Source organism: Hypanus sabinus, chromosome 19 (genome assembly GCF_030144855.1).
Source record: "Hypanus sabinus isolate sHypSab1 chromosome 19, sHypSab1.hap1, whole genome shotgun sequence".
NCBI lineage: Eukaryota > Metazoa > Chordata > Chondrichthyes > Myliobatiformes > Dasyatidae > Hypanus > Hypanus sabinus.
This window is the reverse complement of record NC_082724.1, coordinates 16,878,798-16,898,890: the sequence shown is the minus strand read 5'-3', so window position 1 is coordinate 16,898,890 and position 20,093 is coordinate 16,878,798. Positions and strand designations below refer to the sequence as shown.

General features: G+C 40.8%; 2 protein-coding genes across 2 annotated transcripts in view; one reads left to right on the top strand and one right to left on the bottom strand.

The window, feature by feature from the left end:
* The window catches only part of rab43 (RAB43, member RAS oncogene family), a 122,391-nt gene that overhangs the window by 33,861 nt on the left and 68,437 nt on the right, over positions 1–20,093 (top strand). The gene's annotated exons all lie outside the window — the stretch shown is intronic.
* The window catches only part of zgc:77375 (uncharacterized protein LOC402927 homolog), a 41,526-nt gene continuing 22,522 nt past the window's right edge, over positions 1,090–20,093 (bottom strand). Inside the window, exons 4-8 of the mRNA XM_059944077.1 lie at positions 16,401–16,494; positions 7,451–7,484; positions 6,189–6,363; positions 3,339–3,527; positions 1,090–2,659 (exon numbers count right to left, since the gene is read on the bottom strand). Coding sequence (XP_059800060.1) covers positions 2,272–2,659; positions 3,339–3,527; positions 6,189–6,363; positions 7,451–7,484; positions 16,401–16,494 — 880 coding nt within the window. The 3' untranslated portion in view covers positions 1,090–2,271. The remainder of the gene's footprint in view (positions 2,660–3,338; positions 3,528–6,188; positions 6,364–7,450; positions 7,485–16,400; positions 16,495–20,093) is intronic.

Here is a 20,093-nt window from a genome sequence, read left to right as displayed (position 1 = left end):
TTTGATGATTGGAAAGTGAGATATTTGCCAACAGAAGCGAACATACATTGGGAAGGTGCTCGATCATTCAACTGAATGAACGGGGTGGCATGATAGCGTAGTGGTTAGCACAACGCTCTGAAGTACCAGCAACCAGGGTTGATTCCCACCCATCTATAAGGAGTTTGTATGTACTTCCTGTGACCATGTGAGTTTCCCCCAGATGCTTTGGTTTCCTCCCACAATCCAAGGACCTACCAGCTGGTAGGTTAATTGGTCATTGTAAATTGTCCTGTGTTTAGGCTTGGATTAAATTGGTGGTTGCTGGGCAGCACAGCTTGAAGGGCTGGAAGGGCCTATTTCACTCTGTATCTCAATAAATAAATCAAAAAATGAAGAAAGATAAAGAATGCTTTAAAAAAATCAACTTATTTATGTTCAAGTTATACTTTAGCATTAGTCAGACAGCTTTGGACATGTTGAGAATGTAAAGTGAACATTAGTCACCTTTGTGATTCTCCAAAACATTTCTCCAAACTAGGAGTCCGGTTAAGTATTTTCCACCTTCCATGATAACTGCAACTGTCAACATCCACCAAAGCTCGACATCATCCAAGACGGAGTATCCCACTTAATTAGTTCTCAATTCAATAATTCTACAGATCACCATTCTTTCCCCAATTAATGCACTTTGGCTATAGCGTAATACCCCTGCCAAGCCAAAATAATGCCACCAAGGCCAACAGCCAGTTGAAATAGCTAAATCTTCATTAGGAGACTGAGGAGGCATTCACTGACCCATGTGCTGAAAGATGATTAAAAATAAAACTGTGTGCATGAACAGGAGACAGGTTTGCATAGCTGCTTGCTCATTAAAAGAACTAATTAGTATCAGTGAAAATCAATCTCTTCAATATTTATACAATTGGCAGAGTTGGGCAACAGATGGGTCTGACCACTCAATACCAGTCTTTCACTTACAAACTAAGTTTGTCGAGGCATGTGTTCATCATTGCATATATTGTGACAAAAGTGTTTAAACTTTAATACTGCATTAAAAATATTCAAAGAGAAAATAGCAAATATTATCAAATGATGAAATAAAGGGACCATAATCATAAAGAGTTTATTGTTTAATACTTAAGTGGGGGATTTCCACATTAGAGTTGTTTGAGGAATTGAAAACTTAAAAAATAATTAGTAGTTAAAATCTTATATACTGAACCCCCATTTTCTAACAGGGTTATTAATTAATCCATGTATAAATACGTCTTTGATGGCAATTTTTGTTCAATATGGCAAGCCGTCATATTTAAAGATAATCTTACTAAAATGGCAGTGCATGCCACAATATTGAAGTACTGTTTAAAATGTATAGTCATATCATAGTAAGTAACATACATTTGCAGACCATTTAACTTAATATTGGAAGATGACTATCTTCTCATCTACTTTCTGGGTATCAAAATACAATACAAAATACTGACAGTATAGAAAAGTTATTAACATGAAATTAATAAGTCTTATCAAAAGAATGAGTGGCTTTGCACCATTGCTATTGCACTAACTAATCATACAGACAGGAAATAGAAAACTGTACAGGTACAAAACCGGTAACCATGTATATACCGACTTCTATTTATACACATATGCCTTGATGTGGGCTATGATTATGAAATGGAGGAGGAAATGTGACAAATAATTTTAGTGCTTTTATGTTAAACTTAACAGTTCTCCATCAAAAGAATAAGATCAATAAAATTTTAAAATAGTTTTTTTTTTATCTCCAGAGTGTTGGCTTAATCAACAGTAGCAGCATCATCTCAATGCACAATTTATGCTTTTGTCAGGAATTTAAAATAAATTAAAAGCACCAACGTATTTCATTAAATTATCATGGAACCTGTGTCCATACAACTATTAACAATATGGTTAAAAAAGCCACGTTGATTCTGACTGTGGAAAGAGTATTTTTTGTAGATGTGATCCATAGAGAGAGGACAAGTTATTCCTTTGCTACGTTATCAAAACATATGGGAATTACTAGACCGTTGGGTGACACAAATTAAGAAGCTAGTTGGACTTACATGATCAAATTAACATTTTGGCTACAAGCACATACACTTGTATCTTGGGGTAACCTTGCCAAAGCAGGGGGAAACCATTTGGAAGACAATTTGATATTTGAACCAAACAAGGCAACTTGCTTTTATACAATACTTTGTAAAAATCTACATTTTCTATCTCCAGATGCAAGTTGAACTGATAGGTCAAAGCTTTATAAAAAAAAAATTAGCTTGGCACATAGTTTTCCAGCTTATAGATCAGTTCCACAGCAGCATCAATATTAGGTACGATATAGTCTGGATCACATAAATCAGCGTCAAAGCTAAAGTCCCTGTGGCCATGAAATACGGATCCTGTAAGGTCCTGATGGCCTTTTATGTCATCCTTACAGGGATTGTAGACACCTGTGCAAACCAGCACAGACTTACAGGAAGTAGCAGAACTCTGTGCCAGTCCACCTGCCATTACATTAAGATCTTCGTCCTGACAAACTGTTGCTGTTGGCTTTCCTGCAGCAACTTTGACGTGCACCAAGGATCCTTTAGTAGAGGATTCCTCTTCAAGGCAGCGGTTGTATAGATTAGCACCATAGATGTCAGTCATTAGATTGTCCCTAAAATAAAATAAAAATTTAAGCACAAAGCATTGAGACATTGGACTAGAGGTTCCCAGACTGTTTGAATGAAGTTCCTACTTGTTCACACTTAGCAAAATCCACACCCCACACTAACTGCTGTGTGGTGAACTATGTGCCTGTCTGGACACGCCCCCTGCTGACTGCTCCTGTGGCTCCTCCCACAGGCCTCTGTATAAAGGCGATCTGAGGCCTGACGCTCGGGCTCAGTCTCCAGGACATAGTATGATGGACACTCACTCCTGGTTCCTTCTTCCAGTCAATAAAAGCCGATATCTCGCCTTACGTCTCAGTGTGAGTTATTGATGGTGCATCATGCTGCTCACTCTACAAGCACGCTATGGGGATGTCCCTAGAATTCCTGAGGACTGTGAAGAATCCTACAGCTGGAAGAGCTGGCGACTACTATACTTATAATTTATTTTTGCTTTCCTCGTGAACTTCCCAACTAATTTGCCTCCATTCTTTTAAGGACTCATGACCCCCTGTAACTTTTGCCCCAAACCTCAACGGGCTTTTGCATACTGCAAGGGGGAAACTGCGGCGATACACTGCTATGCCTTTTCCACAAACACTAGAGTGTACTTTAAAATATCTCATCAAATAGTACTTCTGGTCTCCTGACAGCACATCTTTTTCTATAATTACAGTCACTTACCCAATGGCGTAAAGTCTGTGGATGGGCTTCTCCCACCCTCTTCCAGCAGCTTGAGCCTTTATTAGACACTCTGCATAATGGTAGGTTATTTCACTTGGTTTTCCTAATAAGAGCTCATACTTAAGATCATTGCCCGTGATTTTCTTGTAAATCTCTTCAAGACACAGCACAAATACTCCGTGGCCAAACCTGTGAAGTTAACACAGGTGTTAAAAGAGAAACCCTCCACAGAAATTTTTTCTTCAATTTTTTTGATAGGATTTGTAACTTTACTTTCAATCTCAAGATACATTTATAATATTTGATTGCCCTGTTTAATAACTTTAATAATTCTACCCTACTTTTAATGCATTAACCAATGCACTTCATAGAAGTATTATCAGGCAACATTAGTAATTAAGCCTCAGAAGGTATAGTTAGGCAAATGGTCTGGTCAAAAGAGGAAGACTGGACAGAAGTAATAGAGGTAGAGCGAAGGAAACTCCTCTCTTCAAAAATAAAATTGCCCACAATCTCTTTGTATAGCCAGTTGCCCCAGCTCCCCTCCAGCTCCAAAAAAGGTTAGCATAATTGAATTAGCTTTTGCTGTATGAAGTAGTGAACCAATTTGACTAGTTCATTGGGGACAAAATATAGATATTACATGTTTCGCCCACCATTTACCACTCCCCTGGTTATACACATTAATATACTCAAATAGCTATTTTAGTTGGGATTTTGACGTGCCTGGGAAATAGCTCTGTGGCCACAAAGGAACTACTTCTGCATTCTACTGCCCCTGTGGAGATCAGTGTGGGGTAAGGCACTGATAAGAGTGTGGAGTACCGTTGAGGAGAGGAAGTGGACGATCGCCAGAGTGAGAAGCTAGTCAAGAAGATCAGGGAGAGTGTCAGGGCAGAAATCAGGTTACAATTCAGAGGCAACAGGGGTAGACCATAAGACACAGGACCAGAATTCGGCCATTCAGCCCATCAAGTCTGCTCTGCCATTCTATCATGGCTGATCCTTGATCCCACACAACCCCATACACTTACAAGGCCAACAAGTACCTATAAAGGTACTTATCACTAATGGTAAATGATAAAATAACCTTAGGGAAACGTGATACCTCAGACTCTGTGACAGCAGCCCATGTAGGGATAGGTCCTTTAACATGGGAGAAAGCCCCAGTCCTCTTGTTATGTATTTAATGCCTGCATATTCATGAAACTGGAACACACCAATTCATATTAATCAGTCATGCGCTGAATGCTGATAAACAGCTTGCAGAGTCCCAGCAGAGAAATTAGATGAAACCGTAGGAACGTTGCATTGTACACACCAACTACTCAGTTCAGTTTAGATAAGACTCACTTGCTTAGTTTAGAAGAACAATGTGCTATGAATTACTACTCTTCCTTAGTATGTTTTATCCCTCCTATTTCTAAACACTAATAGATTTCCCGTGATTTATCTTGCTATATATGTCTTAAGAGTCTTTTTTCTATTTAAAATTCTTAAACTATATTGATGGTCTTTCCTTCCACAATTAACGGTCAATTACAGTATTATCATCATGTGCCATGACATACGATGTGGGTGATCATGGTCTTCAACCATGATTGTTCTTGGCATATTTTTTCTGCAGAAGTAGTTTGCCAATGCCTTCTTATAAGCACTGTCTTTGCAAGACGGGTGACTCCAACCATTATCAATACTCTTCAGAGATTGTCTGCCTGGTGTCAGTGGTCACATAACCAGGACTCGTGATGTGCACTGGCTGCTCATATGGGCATCCACCACCTGCTCCCATGGCTTCAAGTGACCCTGATCAGGGTGGTGGGGGGGGGGGGGCTAAGTAGGTGCTACATCTTGCCCAAGGATCACTTGCAGGCTAGCAGAGGGAAATACTGCCTTACATATCCTTTGGTAGAGATGTATCTCCACCCCACTACCCAAATTATAATATGCAAGAACCAAACCTATCAGCAAATGATGCTATCAATAAAGTTTGTGAAGTAAGTATGCATACCAATTACAACAATTTACTTGTCAGAATTTAAGCCACTGAGTTAAATTCACCTCAGGAGATGCCCTGCAGCATTATGGTCCAGACAAGGAGCCTCAGCAAAGAAGCCTCACCTTTTACCTTTCAGAGAAAGGACAATAAAATTCTTTTAAAAAATGGACCAGTTTGGCAACCTGCAGTCATTCGTGGCAACCTTTTGGATAAAGCTTCACCTAATGAAGTTCACAGACAAAATGCTGGAGGAACTCAGCAAGCCAGGCAGCAACTATGGAAAGGAAGTTTTGGGCTGAGACCCTTCATCAGGATTGGAGAAGGACAAAACAGAGCAGGAAGGTGGGGGGGGGGGGGCGAGGGACAAAGTGCAAGGTGGCAGGTGATATGTGAAAGTGGGAAGGGGAGAGCGGGTGAAGTAACGAGCTTGGAAATTGATTAGTGAAAGAGATAAAGGGCTATAGAAAGGAGAATCTGATAGGAGAGGACAGAGGACAATGGAAAAAAGGGGGGCCTTTATCTCTTTCACTAATCAACTTCCCAACTCTTTACTTCTTCAATTTCTTCCTCCCCTGACCCCCCAACACCCTCCTACTCCGGCTTTTCCCTCTCCTTTCCAATCCTGAAAAGGGTCTTTCTGAAATGTCGGCTGTTTACTCTTTTCCACAGATGTTGCCTGGCTTGCTGAGCTCCTCCAGCATTTTGTGCGTGTTGCTTTGGATTTCCAGCATCTGCAGATTTTCTCGTTTTTGTAATAAAGTTCACACTCATTCTGATGAATCTGAATTTAAGTCCAGGGTAGGTTAGGTCTCACTGTAGCTGTCCACTCTCATGCAAATACCTTACCATACCTTGGTGATTTGCCCTCTGCTACCCACATCAAGTCTGTGTTACAAGCCACCAAAGGAATATGAGGGTTAGGGTACTGTCGAGGACTTCTTTCTGGGTTTCCACCAGTCAGGAGGACATCAATAATCAGCTGAAGGTGTGTTTCCCATTGGACAGGCTCACAAAACAGGATTATAGCTAAAATTAAAGTTATAGAAGGGAAGAAAAGATGCATTTCATTAAAAAGTTTTGATGCTCTTATCCAAATTTAGAAAAAAAAGCTCTAGAGGCAATACCATTAAATTCCTTGCTAAACACCAAGATCTTTGCTATGCAACAGTGTATTCTTAGATTCATAACATCCTTCACAGACTAAAGAAACACCTATAAAATATGTGAAAGACCACTACATAAACAAAAAAAAACATATTGCTACTGATAATATGAAAGTATATTAATTTGTGACGCTGTCCATGTTCTTGTACCAGCAAGCCACAAGAGGGTGAACAAGAGTTGTTTTGATCAGAGCAACAGAAACTAAATGTCAGTTGAAACACCACTGTCTGGGAAACGACCAGAAAGCAGAAGATGGGTATAGAATTATTAATAGCAAAGTCAAGATTATGGATCCTGTAACACTTCCTTAAAATTTAAATCTGCAGTTTCCCATTGAAATTTATCAAAGCTTCAAGTGATTGCTCAGCACCTTTATCAGAGGCACTCTTTCATGGTGGCAGTTCTTATAGCCTAATATGTCTTGTGGGATTCATTATAAACACTGACATGTAACCAGGGTGCATGTACAAGAAAAGGTGCAAAATCTGCGGTGTAATAGAGATAAGAATTTCACATATTTAACTAGGAAGTACCGAAGAAATCAATTTGTTTAAAAGACTGAAAAATCTCTTCACAGCTGGTGTCCTGGGGATCGAAAGGTATGGTAATCTTACTCAATCTAGGCAATCTTGCAAGAGTCTCAGTAGATTGTAAGCTATAAAATATAATACCACAATCCAAGACAGAAAGTGAGAAACAACTTTGCAATTATGCAAGTTGCATGCCAAGTCCTGAAAGGGTGCTGCAAAAAAAATTACTCCCCCCAACCCCAAAGCTGACCACTACTTCATTCTGATGTCACAGAGTGCTGTGACCCCCAGTTTAGGTCATGCCTCTGCAAAAACAAGGTAACATTAAATCTTGCCCCGGTTTTACTGTCAGAACTTCCAAACAACTAAAACGTCAGCACAAACTATTTACATGTACAAAAAATATGGCTTTTCAATACCTTCAATGGTCGGAAGCTCTATGGGTATAGATGGCTGGAAAAGAGAGAATTCTCATGTCAAAAGATTACTGAAATACAAAGTACTGCAGCTTCAAACAAGATACTTTTGCTTCTACAACAAAACCAGAGAATACTGGACTGACTTAGCAGAGTACAGTAGATGCATACTATGTTAAGGCTGTACAAGATGTTGGTAAGACCCAATTTGGAGTATTGTGTGTGTAGTTTTGGTCACCTACCTACAGGAAAGATCTAAATCAAGTTGAAAGACTACAGAGAAAATTTACAAGGATGTTGCTGGGACTGGAGGACCCGAGTTATAAGGAAAGATTGAGCAAGTTAGGATGTTATTACTTGGAATGTAGAAGATTGAGGGGAGATTTGATAGAGGCATACAAAATTATGAGAGTTATAGATAGGGTAAGTGCCAGCAGACTTTTTCCACTGAGGGTGGGTGGGCTGACAACTAGAGGCCATGGGTTAAGGGTGAAAGGCGAAAAGTTTAAGGGGACCATGAGGGGAAACTTCTTCGCTCAGAAGGTCATGAGAGTGTGGAACGAGTGTGCAAGTGATACATGTGAGCTCAATTTAACATCTTAGAGAAGTTTGGATAGGTACATGCATGGTGGGTGTGTCAAGGGCTATGGTCTCAGTGCAGGTCGATGGGAGTGGGCAGTTTAAATGGTTCGGCACAGACTAGATAGGCCAAAGGGCCCATTACTGCACTATACTTTTCTAAGACTCTATCAGGCAGCATCTGTAGAAAGAGAAATAGCATTTTAGGGGAAGCGTTTTGAAAAAAGGTCTTCTCTTTCCACAGCTTCCAGCACACATTTTATTTCACATTTCTGGTGTTTATAGTTCTTCAATTTTTATAATTTTGTTTCTAGATTCCTTGATTTAGATTTCTATAAATTCAAATTGAAACAGTATCATTTTACAAACACCCTTTTACTAAAGTAATTTAATTCTTTGTATTGGTATGTAACCTATGGGGTGAACAGTGTAGAACTGTCAAAACGTAAGGTGGAAGAAATTGTTTGTATTGGCCTTAGAAAAATGGAGAGCTATGCAGGAGGGAAGGGTTAGATCGATTTTAGAGGACTTTAAAAGGTCAGCACAACATCGTGGGCTGAAGGGCCTGCACTGTACTGTAATATTCTATGTTCTTTACAGGGCTTCCCAGAAAAGATTGGAGAGTCATAGTTTCATTTCAAATGAGGAAATAATGTAAACGATGATTGAGAAAGTACCACTGGAGAAGTTAACGACCCTGAGAAGCAGCCTGCTGGTCTGTGTCCTGTAAGGTTGATGAGCCAAACGTTTGAACAGCATTTTAACGAATGGGGATGATTGAATTGCAGTTTCATCAACATGGCTTCAGAGTGATAAAAATAGTACACTTAGGAAGAACAGGAGAAATGGAAAAGGAGGTGGAGCGGTGCCATTATTAAGGTAATGATGTCAGTACAGTGGTTAGCATAAACTAAGTAAAGCAGCCAGCATAATTAAAGACTCCACCCACCCTGTATATTCTCCTCTTCCCTCTCCCACTGCACAGAAGATACGAACGCCCGAGAGCCCTTACCACCAGTTTAAGGACAGCTTCTACCCTGCCGTTATAAGGCTATTGAATGGTTCCCTAGTATGATAAAATGGAGTCTTGACCTCAGAGACTTCCCCCATTATAATGTTCCACCTTATTGGTTACCTGCACTGTGCTTTCTCTGTAACTGTTATACATTATTCTGCATTCTGTTCTATCTTCAGTGCAATGTGTCATGATTTGATCTGTATGTTCAATACACCAGACAAGCTTTTTCACTTGTTACAATTATAACTAATCCCAACTTGAGAATATGAGAGTAGACTATCTTGTCATATTACAGATCCTGAGTAGCTTTTTCCTCTTTTGATTTTAGAAGAATGAAAGGCGACCTCATTGAAACGTTATTTCTTAAATGACTTGGCACAGTGGACGAAGGCAGAATGCTTTTCTAGAATTAGGGATGACTTTATCAAAGTAAGGACTGAAATATGGTGAACTTCCTTTGCTCAGTGGCTGGTGCATTGTAAAAGGCTCAAGACTCGGCTGAAAGTTTCAGAGGGATCAAAATTCTACTGCTTATTGTTAAATTGTGTCCGCAGGCCTAGAACCAGTCAAGGAAAATATCCTCCTTGCATCTAGCCTGTATACAGACAATAGACAATAGGTGCAGAAGTAGACCATTTGGCCCTTCGAGCCTGCACCGCCATTCTGAGATCATGGCTGATCTACTACTATCAATACCCAGTTCCTGCCTTGTCCCCATATCCCTTGATTCCCCTATCCATAAGATACCTATCTAGCTCCTTCTTGAAAGCATCCAGAGAATTGGCCTCCACTGCCTTCTGAGGCAGTGCATTCCTGACCCCCACAACTCTCTGGGAGAAGAAGTTTTTCCTTAACTCTGTTCTAAATGACCTACCCTTATTCTCAAACCATGCCCTCTGGTACTGGACTCTCCCAGCATCTGGAACATATTTCCTGCCTCTATCTTGTCCAATCCCTTAATAATCTTATATGTTTCAATCAGATCCCCTCTCTCTCCTTAATTCCAGCATGTACAAGCCCAGTCTCTCTAACCTCTCTGCATAAGACAGTCCACACATTCCAGGAATTAACCTCATGAATCTACGCTGCACTTCTTCTACAGCCAGGATGTCCTTCCTTAACCCTGGAGACCAAAACTGTACACAATACTCCAGGTGTGGTCTCACCAGGGCCCTGTACAAATGCAAGAGGATTTCCTTGCTCTTGTACTCAATAGTTATAACCATACAACCATTACAGCACGGAAACAGGCCATCTCGGCCCTTCTAGTCTGTGCCGACACTTACACTCACCTATTCCCACTGGCCCGCACTCAGCCCATAACCCTCCATTCCTTTCCTGTCCATATACCTATCCAATTTTACTTTAAATGACAATACCGAACCTGCCTCTACCACTTCTACTGGAAGCTCATTCCACACAGCTACCACTCTCTGAGTAAAGAAATTCCCCTTTGTGTTACCCTTAAACTTTTGCCCCCTAACTCTCAAATCATGTCCTCTAGTTTGAATCTCCCCTACTCTCAATGGAAAAAGCCTATCCATGACAACTCGATCTATCCCCCTCATTATTTTAAATACCTCTATCAAGTTCCCCCTCAACCTTCTATGCTCCAAAGAATAAAGACCTAACTTGTTCAGCCTTTCTCTGTAACTTAGATGCTGAAACCCAGGTAACATTCTAGTAAATCTTCTCTGTACTCTCTCTATGAATAAACACTTGATACTACATGTAGCAGGACATGGACAGACAGTCAATGTTAGCAACGCCAGTAATGAGATGCAGGCAGGGTTTAGGATGAGTTTGTTAGAAGAGGCTGGATTCCTGCTGATAAATTATTCTTTTAAAAAATGAAAGATCAGTAGGTTGGTGCTGTGGACTATACTAGGTTGCAGCAAAAGCATCTATTACAATTTCTTTACACAAAAAAACGTATTATAATTTATATCTTTAGTCTTATGCAAGTCAGGAACATGTATTCAGAGGGGTTGCAAACGACAGCAATGAATGTTAGTGTAGGATGAATAGAAATGAGTGCTCATTGATTGTGCAGAATTAGCAGGCCAAAGGTCTTGTTTCTGCATTACATGACTCTGCAGAAGATACCAGACAACATCTAGTAACAGGATGGGGGCAGACTGTCGACTTTCGCTGAAGGTCTGTGATACTCAAATAATACTGCACAATGTTTGTTTTTACTTATGATTTTTAATTTCGTCTTGTATTTTTATGACTATTTTGATTTATCTTTACAATCGATGTAAAGTACTTTGAGTCTGCATCTTAATGTATGACAGGTGTTATGTAAATAAAGTTATTATTATTAATTCCATGGATCCAATGTGAATTCTCCCTTAAACTCTTTTGAGTTTGGAGCGAAAAAGCTCTGCAAATCCTGTGGACTTCCTTAGATTTCAAACTTCCTGCCTTGACCTTTTTTTTAAAATAGAAATTCCAAATTATTACATTGCAATATGTCAGTAGTACTGTTCTTTAAATGTCAGGTGCATAACTTTAACCCTAGTTACTAACACTATGATTCATTGGCATCTGTCGTAGCCGATGACAGATTTGTGCAGTTCTGTGGTGGGTTCATAGGTAGCTGCTGAGTTCAAGTTGTGAGTGATGCAGATGGCCACAATAAGGACATGAAAACTGTGCTGGGTCTGGGAGTGGAGTTGTTGAGATCACTTTCCTTCTTTGTCTGACAGCAGTTAGTACTGCTCAACGTCTCTCTTCCAGGTGGTTGTGAGTGGTTCTAACTCGCCAGCCACTCCGGTCTTGCACACTCTGTTCAAGCTGTTTTGGTACAAGCTCAGCCTGTGCAATATTAGCTTCCATTGCAGTCCTTAAACCTCTTACAGGGCCTGCATCAACTCCTCTTGCCCAATGAAAGCTTACACTACACTGTAGTAGCTGCTTGGGGATTTCAATGATGGGGCAAGTGAAGTTATCCTCTTTGGTTCAAGAGCCCGATGTCTGAGGAGTACTAACTGTTCCCAGACCTGGTGGTTTTTATTACTGAGGCTCCTGTACCTCCTTCCTGATGGCAGCAGCAAGAAGAGTACATGGCCTGTATTGCCAAATCTTCACAAACTTCTAAGACAGTAAAGGTGCTGTTGTGCTTTCTTCATATTGGTAATTATGTGCTGGACTCAGGACAAATCCTCTGAAATGATAACACTGAGAAATTTAAAATTGCTGACCCTCTCCATCTCTGATCCCTCAATGACAACTGGCTCGAGGATCTCTAGTTTCCTCCTCCTGAAGTCAATAATCATCTCCTTGGTCTTGCTGACATTGAGTGGCACGGGGAACAAATCAGTTAATTTTGATTGCAGTGCTGTTAGTTGGGTTTCGAACGGTGGTTAAAATATCAGAAGGATCTCCCCTCTTTTTTCATAGAGTAACATCGGGCTCCGTGTTCCCACAACCACCTTCCAAAACATTGGTTCAATGTATCCCAACATTGTGGAATGGTAGGTGTAAACTCTTGCAAGCAAACAGCTCCACAAGCAACAGCTATCACTACTTAATCCAGTTGACTATTATTTTTAGCAGGAATGCCTGGCATGTATTGAAAGCATTTTTGTTTGATTACAAAACAACATAGCTATCAAGCAAAGTAATTTATCAACAAGGATTATACATTAGTGTTAGATTTGGGGATGGCAAGTCTCCAATTTAGTTTATTAGCCAAGGGATGCATAAAATTATTGGATGTGCATATAAAAATATACAAATTAGAGAAGAAAATACCAGTTTATCCAATGGAAAATTCAAAATATATGTACCAAGATTTAGGTGCAATATAAAATCACTTCTGTTTCTTAACTTAAACCAACAATCTGGTAATTGGATTGATCTTTATACACAAATTGCACGAAAAGTCAATTAAGGAAAGCTAAATCTTACTTGGCATCATTTCCCAGTAAAAGCACGTTAGACCAATATATCCCTGTTAGTGAACATGACACTTTCTAGTTTTGGAGATGCATCTATAGGCATCACTATTCACTATTCCTCCTTCAGCTTAAACTGGAGCTCAAAGTTCTCAATAGATCGTGGGCATATTGCGCCAGCTTGTTGCTTTTCTTGCAATAAGGAAACATTCTGTAGAAGACAACACACTGCAGGAATACTCCGTTTCCAAAGAGATTGTTGGATGGATGAGAGGGATCAATGGTTAAGGGCCCTGCATATGCAGTACTCCTGATAAATATCTGATGGGTGGAAGAGAGATCCAAATGATCCGCTCAGCAGTCCTCAGAATCCTTTGTGGGACCAGCAGTCAGATGCCTTCCCTTGCAATTCCAGTACCAGACAGTGATGCAACTGGTCAGGATCCTCCTGATGGTGCTTCTTTAAACATTGATTATAATGGGTGGTGTGCTCACCTCAGTCTCCTCAGGAAATGCAGATGCTGCTGTGCTTTCTTGACCAACGAGGTGGTGTTGAGGGACCAGGTGAGATTGTCCATTGTGTACACTTACAGAAACTTAGTGTTTCTAACTCTCTCTCTCTACGGAGGAGCCAAGCACATGAAGTGAGGACTGGTCAGCCTGCTCCTTCCTAAGATCCATCATCATCTCTTTGGTCTTGTCTACATTGACACTCAAGTTGTTGTGCTCGCATCATTCTACCAGTCACCCTACCTCCACTCTCTACACAGTCTCATCATCATTGAAGAGACCACCCACTCTTGTGTCATCGGCGAGCTTGATGATTGTGTTTGAACTGGATCCGGCAGTGCAGTCAGGCGTCAGCAGTGTGAACAGCAGCAGGGTGAGCACAGAGCCCCGTGCAGTGCTAGTCCACAGTGTGATAGAGCTTGAGATGTTGCTGCCAACTTGGACTGTGGCCTTTCTGTCAAGGAATCCAGGATCCAGTTACATGGAGGGGCAATGAGACCCAACGTGGACAGTTTACCCACCAGTTTCTGTGGGACGATTGAATTAAATACCAATCAAAGTCAGTAGAAAGTATCCTGGTATATGAGGCACCATTTTCTAAGTAGGACAGGACAGAGTAGAGTGCAGAGGTTATGGCATCGCTAGAGGACCGCTTTGAGCAATAAGTGAACTAGAAAGGGTCCAATTTAGCAGGAAGATGTGACTTAATGTGATCCATAACCAGCCGCTCAAAGCACTTCATTATTGTTGAGGCCAGTGCCACTAGACAATAATCACTGAGACAGGTTACTGTCGCCCTCTTGAGCACTGGGATCATGGCGGCCACCTTGAACCCTGAGGGGACAGTGGACTGTTCCAGAGTGATGTTGCAGTTGCCCATTAGAACCTCTGTTAACTAGGCTGCGTAATCCCTCAGCACCCAAATATTATTAGGCCCCGCAGATTTTTGTAGGTTGAATGTGGTTCCAGTCTTCCTCACATCAGCTGTGGCCAGACAAGAACGCCTGCTCCTCGGGAGAATGGGGACTGAGTGTAAAAGACATTTAGCCTATCAGGAAGAGAAGCATCACTGTAATTGAGATTTACACTCTAGGGTGTACATTAATACCATGATGCCTTTCATGTATCACTACCTCATATGTCGGTTTCAAAATCTTTATACTACATTGCAGTGTGACCTTGTGGCTGTTGCCCATCTACTGTGGGGATTGCCAACTTTTTTATGCCATGGACCCCTACCATTAACTAAGGGGTCCGTGGACCCCAGGTTGGGAACCCCTGGTCTAGTGGAAGGCTATTCCATTTTCAATACTGTTAGTGACCCAAGGAAAGCCCCTGCCTTAAAATGTCCAGCCTCAGACCGCTACTCAGGGTGAACTGAAGAAGCTGGCTGCAGGGCACAGGCAGGTGTGCTGCTCGAGAGATCATGGTGGAATTGTGAATTGTTGCCTCTGTAGTAGGTGAGGATGCAGGGAGGCAGAAATGGAACACCATGGCATCCATTATCGGTGTTACTGACAAGCAGTGCATCTCTAAGTGCTAATGCATGGAGATTTGCCGAAGGATGGAATACATCTTTTTGTTCAATTTTACTATTTTCTTTTGAAGAGGTCCAAATCAGCATTAGCACATAAAAATACAATGCTGTAGCAAATTAAAGCAATGTTATAGGAATATTAATAGGGTTTTGTTTTTAACAATACAATTAAGAACTTAATGAGAAGTTAACTTATGGCCCATTACATGATACAACACTGGTTTTGCATCTATACTGGTTGCTACAACCTAATGTTACACAGGTTTTAGTTCAATGTGATCTGGGTGGACACTATTATTGAAGGGAATGCTACTTACTATAATTGTGTTTGTGCTCAATTTTTAGGCCACTCCATTATTCCATTCTCCTTTGAAGGTGTTACAGTAACATTGCAATTACACTCAGTGACCACTAGTTATACATGTACACCAGCTCGTTAATGCAAATAGCTAAATAGCCAATCATGTGGCAGAAACTCAATGTATAAAAGCATGCAGACATGGTCAAGAGGTTCTTTTGTTGTTCAAACTAAACATCAGAACGGTAAAAAAAAAATGTGATCTAAGTGACTTTGACCATAGGATGATTGTTGGTGTCAGATGCGATGGTTTGAGTATCTCAGAAACTGCTGATCACCTGGGATTTTCACGCACAATAATATCTAGAGTTCAGGGAGAATGGTGTGAGAAAAAAAAATCCTGTGAGCAGCAGTTCTGTGGGTGAAAATGCCTTGTTAATGAGAGAGGTCAGAGGAGAAACGGCCAGACTGGTTCAAGCTGACAGGAAGGCCACAGTAACTCAAATAACAATGGTTACAATAATAGTGCGCAGAAGATCATCTGTAAATGCACTACATTTCAAACCTTGAAATGGATGGGCTGCAGTAGCAGAAGACATCAAACTTCATGCCCCCTGAACCTAACAAAGTGACCACTGAGTGTATAAAATACAGACACTGCTATGAAAGGCTCCAAGCTGTTTTGTGAAAAGAGAGCTTTCACACAATAAAGGCAGCTTAGCACACTGCAGTGTCAGAAAAGCTTCCAATGATCAATGCAATATAGGCTGCTGAACTTTTCCACAGGTTCCACTGATTAGCAAGTGGCTTAGTAGCTGCAGCAACAGGAAACATTTAAGTAATAACAAATATTAGAATTCTATAATTTTGTTTTGCAACGACCAATCATTTAATAACTTTGCTAGCAATGTGATCATTTGCTAACTTTGGCAAATTGGCGTAAATCTAATTAGTAAGAGGAATGTGCAGTAAATTCGCCACACGTTCACACAAAAAAACTCAAGAGTAATTAAGAAAAAAATTACAGCTTCAAAGTTTAAAAAAAAGTGTCCATTTGGAGCAATCATCAGTAACTGAAACTAATGAGCTTAAGCAAAACCAAGACTTACCGACAAAATAGGCTTTCTATCATGATCCATCATATCCAGTAAGGGAAATGCCTCGCGTAACATCTCTATGGTAATAACACGAGTAAAACCAATACTGGTCTGGGAGTTAAGAATCATAATTTTAGTTAAAGTAAAATGCAAATAGCTGACAGTGAACTATCACAGAGTGTCAGAAGGAGGAAGGGGGAGAGAATATCACCTAAAGAAATGACACTTCTAAAGTAATTGTTGTGACCTGAGTGACTTGGATAGAAAAACTTCAATATTAAATCATGAATCTCGGAAATAAAACTTTTTAAAAGGAAGAACCGTGAAATGTCAGTGGATTGTTCAGCTGGTGATGAAGAGTACCAGTGGTGATGACTAGATCCTAGTGAGAAAGTGTACAACACCATAACTGGAATAAGATTTTACAAGCAGATTTCCATTGTCTCTCAGAAATTCCCCAGGATCTCTGTCCACTTCCAATTATGGCCTCTTGCAGACTTCCATTGCTACAAACGTTTCTTGAGTTTTGTAATTGCTTCCTAAACTTCTAATATTCTTTTGAATCTCTCCCAAGAATTTAAATATAAAGTTGTGTGCCTCAGTGTCATACCTAGCTTAATAAAAATCCTGTTAAGGACCTTGAAATATTTTAACCCCAAGACCAAAGTCACTTTGTATGTCCAAAGTAAAAGGTGCCTACATACAGCAATGATTAACTAAAGTTAAACGCTTTAATTATTGTCAAAATTCACAGATGCTATAAAAATCTTTTCTTCCCTCCACTTTTTCCCATGGCACAGCAGTGCTAGTTGAAAAAAAATCAACAGGTCATACTAGTTGGAGGGAGAAAGGAGTCAGAAGGAAGTTGGAGGCTGTTGTGGCAAAAACTGGTGGGGCAAGTGGTCAGAGAGATGTCGATGGAGTCGTAGCCACATCAGCAAAACGAGTCCAATGATGGGCGTGATCACTCCAAATGAGAAGACAAAATGGGACAGTAAAGATCAAGGCCTTGGGTTCCTGTGAAGTGCCTCAGGTGGGAATTGGTGCTGTAACTAGAGCAGGTAGTAAATCTCTGGCCAAGGCTATCTTCAATGTTTGATGCCGAGCCGGTTCATGAATTTTGCTGGCAGGAAGACACATTGTGCAGCTGGTGTCAACCATGTGTTAAATGCAGATTGACACCATGTGCCCCGCATGTCTAGCAGCTTTGTGCACGTACATTACACATACTGTGGACCAGGATTACTATCTATGCATTAAGCAATTGAATAATCAGCTTGTAACACTGGATTCACTACCCCCAATCTCAGTACTCAACACTTGTCAGACTCGGGTATTGCTGACAAGTTTCAAAATACTTTTAAAATGCACAGACTGTGCACAGAAGAGAATACCACATTTTAAAAAAAGGTTATTCAGCTGGGAAATGCCCTTATTATTTTGGGATTTGCCTTTGGAAATGAATGGAAATTCTATCATTCTGTGAAGTTGTCATGTTCACAATAGCTGTGCTCAGACTGCAGCTTCCATTTTGAGATACCGCACGGAATAGGCCCTTCTGGCTCTCTGAGCTGTGCCGCCACCCCCCCCCCCCAATTTAATTCTAGTCTAATCACGAGACAATTCACAATGACCAATTAACATACTAACCAGTACATCTTTGGGCTGTACCGGAGCACAGGGAGTATACAAACTCCTTACAGGCAGCGTCAGGAAATGAACCCGGGTTGTTGGTACTGGAAAGCATTGTGTTTCTCAACCTACGTCAGTAATTTTCATTTTACTCATTTATATGCATGGCATTTGAATTACAATGACCACCAAATACAGCTTTTAAAGTTCTAAAAATTTTTATGTGCAAAAGAGAAATTTGTCAACATTCTCTACCGTTTTCTTGTGAAAATCTAGAATCTACGAGGGGTGATTGCTAAGTTCATGTCCTAAGGTAGAAGGAGTCCATTTTAGAAAACCTAGCACATATATTTTTCAACATAGTCCCCTCCTACATTTACACACTTAGTCCAGCGGTCGTGGATCATAAGATCTTGGACCTCCAGAAAGTGTCTATAGATGGGTGATTGATAAGTTTGTGGCCCAAGGTAGGCAATGAGTTATACAGCTTTCATTACATGAACATGCAGGTCAACTTTTTGAGTGATTATGCAGAAAGTTTGAAGTTAATAACTCATCTCATTCTACCTTAGGCCACAAACCTATCAATCACCCCATGCTGTGGACCACTTCTGGAGGTCCAAGACGCCGACTTCTACAAAGAAGGGATCCGTATGCTCCACGATCACTGGACTAAGTGTGTAAATGTAGGAAAACTAAATGTGCTAGGTTTTCTAAAATTGACTCCTTCTACTTTCGGCTACGAACTTATCAAACATCCCTCATACACCTGCTTAGTTAGCAATAGAATAATATTTTCCCCACACACAGTTTCAAAATCGTATCAAATTCCTGCAACTTGAGAAAAAAAACAGAAGTAGTCTGAGGAACGGTTAGTCTGTTAACCTTTGTTGGGATGACTGGGATAATGTTTCTTTGTGAGAAGCAATGTGTTTGCTAGTGTTGGTAAATCACTGAGGGAGCTCACCCACTGAGTGGGGAGTTACTGATTCTAACACTCCATCAGCAATAGAGAAGCTAATGAGAGGCAAGTTTCCAAATAGTTCTGCTCACAAGGAAGTTTTATTGCAACTCTTTCAGGCTGACCACCTCAAAAATTCTTGCATTTATATGCTAATTTTCACAGAGCTGAAGTGTTATCCTGTAGTTTTGAAGGCAAGTGTATCTTGGGCTGTGTCTCAAAACCTAGGCAGCCTTGCTAAAACTCTGTAGGAGTGTGTTTGAAGGTGTCAGGGAGGATACTTCTGCTGGGGCCAACGGGCAAATGGCTGAGTGGCAGTGCACGCCTGCTACTGTTATGCCAGAGCTTCTGTGTACTTCAGCTACACTTTATTAGGAGTTTGAGGAGATTTGGTATGTCATCAAAGATTCCTACAGTTCATTGTGACTGGCTGCATCACAGTCTGACACGGAAGTGCCAATGCACAGGATCGTAAGAGGATACAGAGTATCGTAGATATAGCCAGCTACATCGTGGGCACAAGCCTCCCCCCAAAAAAAAGGTGCCTCAAGGTGGTGGTATCCATCAGTAAGGACCCTCTTCTCATTACTACCATCAGGAAGACTGAAGACCGATGCTCAATGTTTTAGGAACAGCATCACACCCTCTTCCATCAGCATTCTTTATGGTCTATATACCCACGAACACTACCTCACCAGATTCATTCCTCTCCAACCCTTTCCCTTTCCTGCCCACCTGGCTTCACCTATCACCTTCTAGCTATCCTCACCCCCAACGTTTTTATTCTGACGTTTTGCCCCTCCCTTTCCAATCTTGAAGAAGGGTCTCAGTCCAAAACATCAACAGTTTAGTCATTTCCATAGATGCTGCCTGACCTGCTGTGTGTGTTGCTTTGGATTCCCAGCATCTGCAGGATCTCATGTTTATGACTTATTTCTTCACTATTCCTGTTTTACACTGTTTGATTGTTTTAATTGTAACTTATTTGCTATGCTTGTGTTGTACTGCTGCCACAGAACATTTCATGATTAAGTCAGAGATAATGAATCAGATTCCGATTCTGGGTTATTTTGTAGATTCTGCACCTGCCTCACGCTCACTTTCCTAACAGC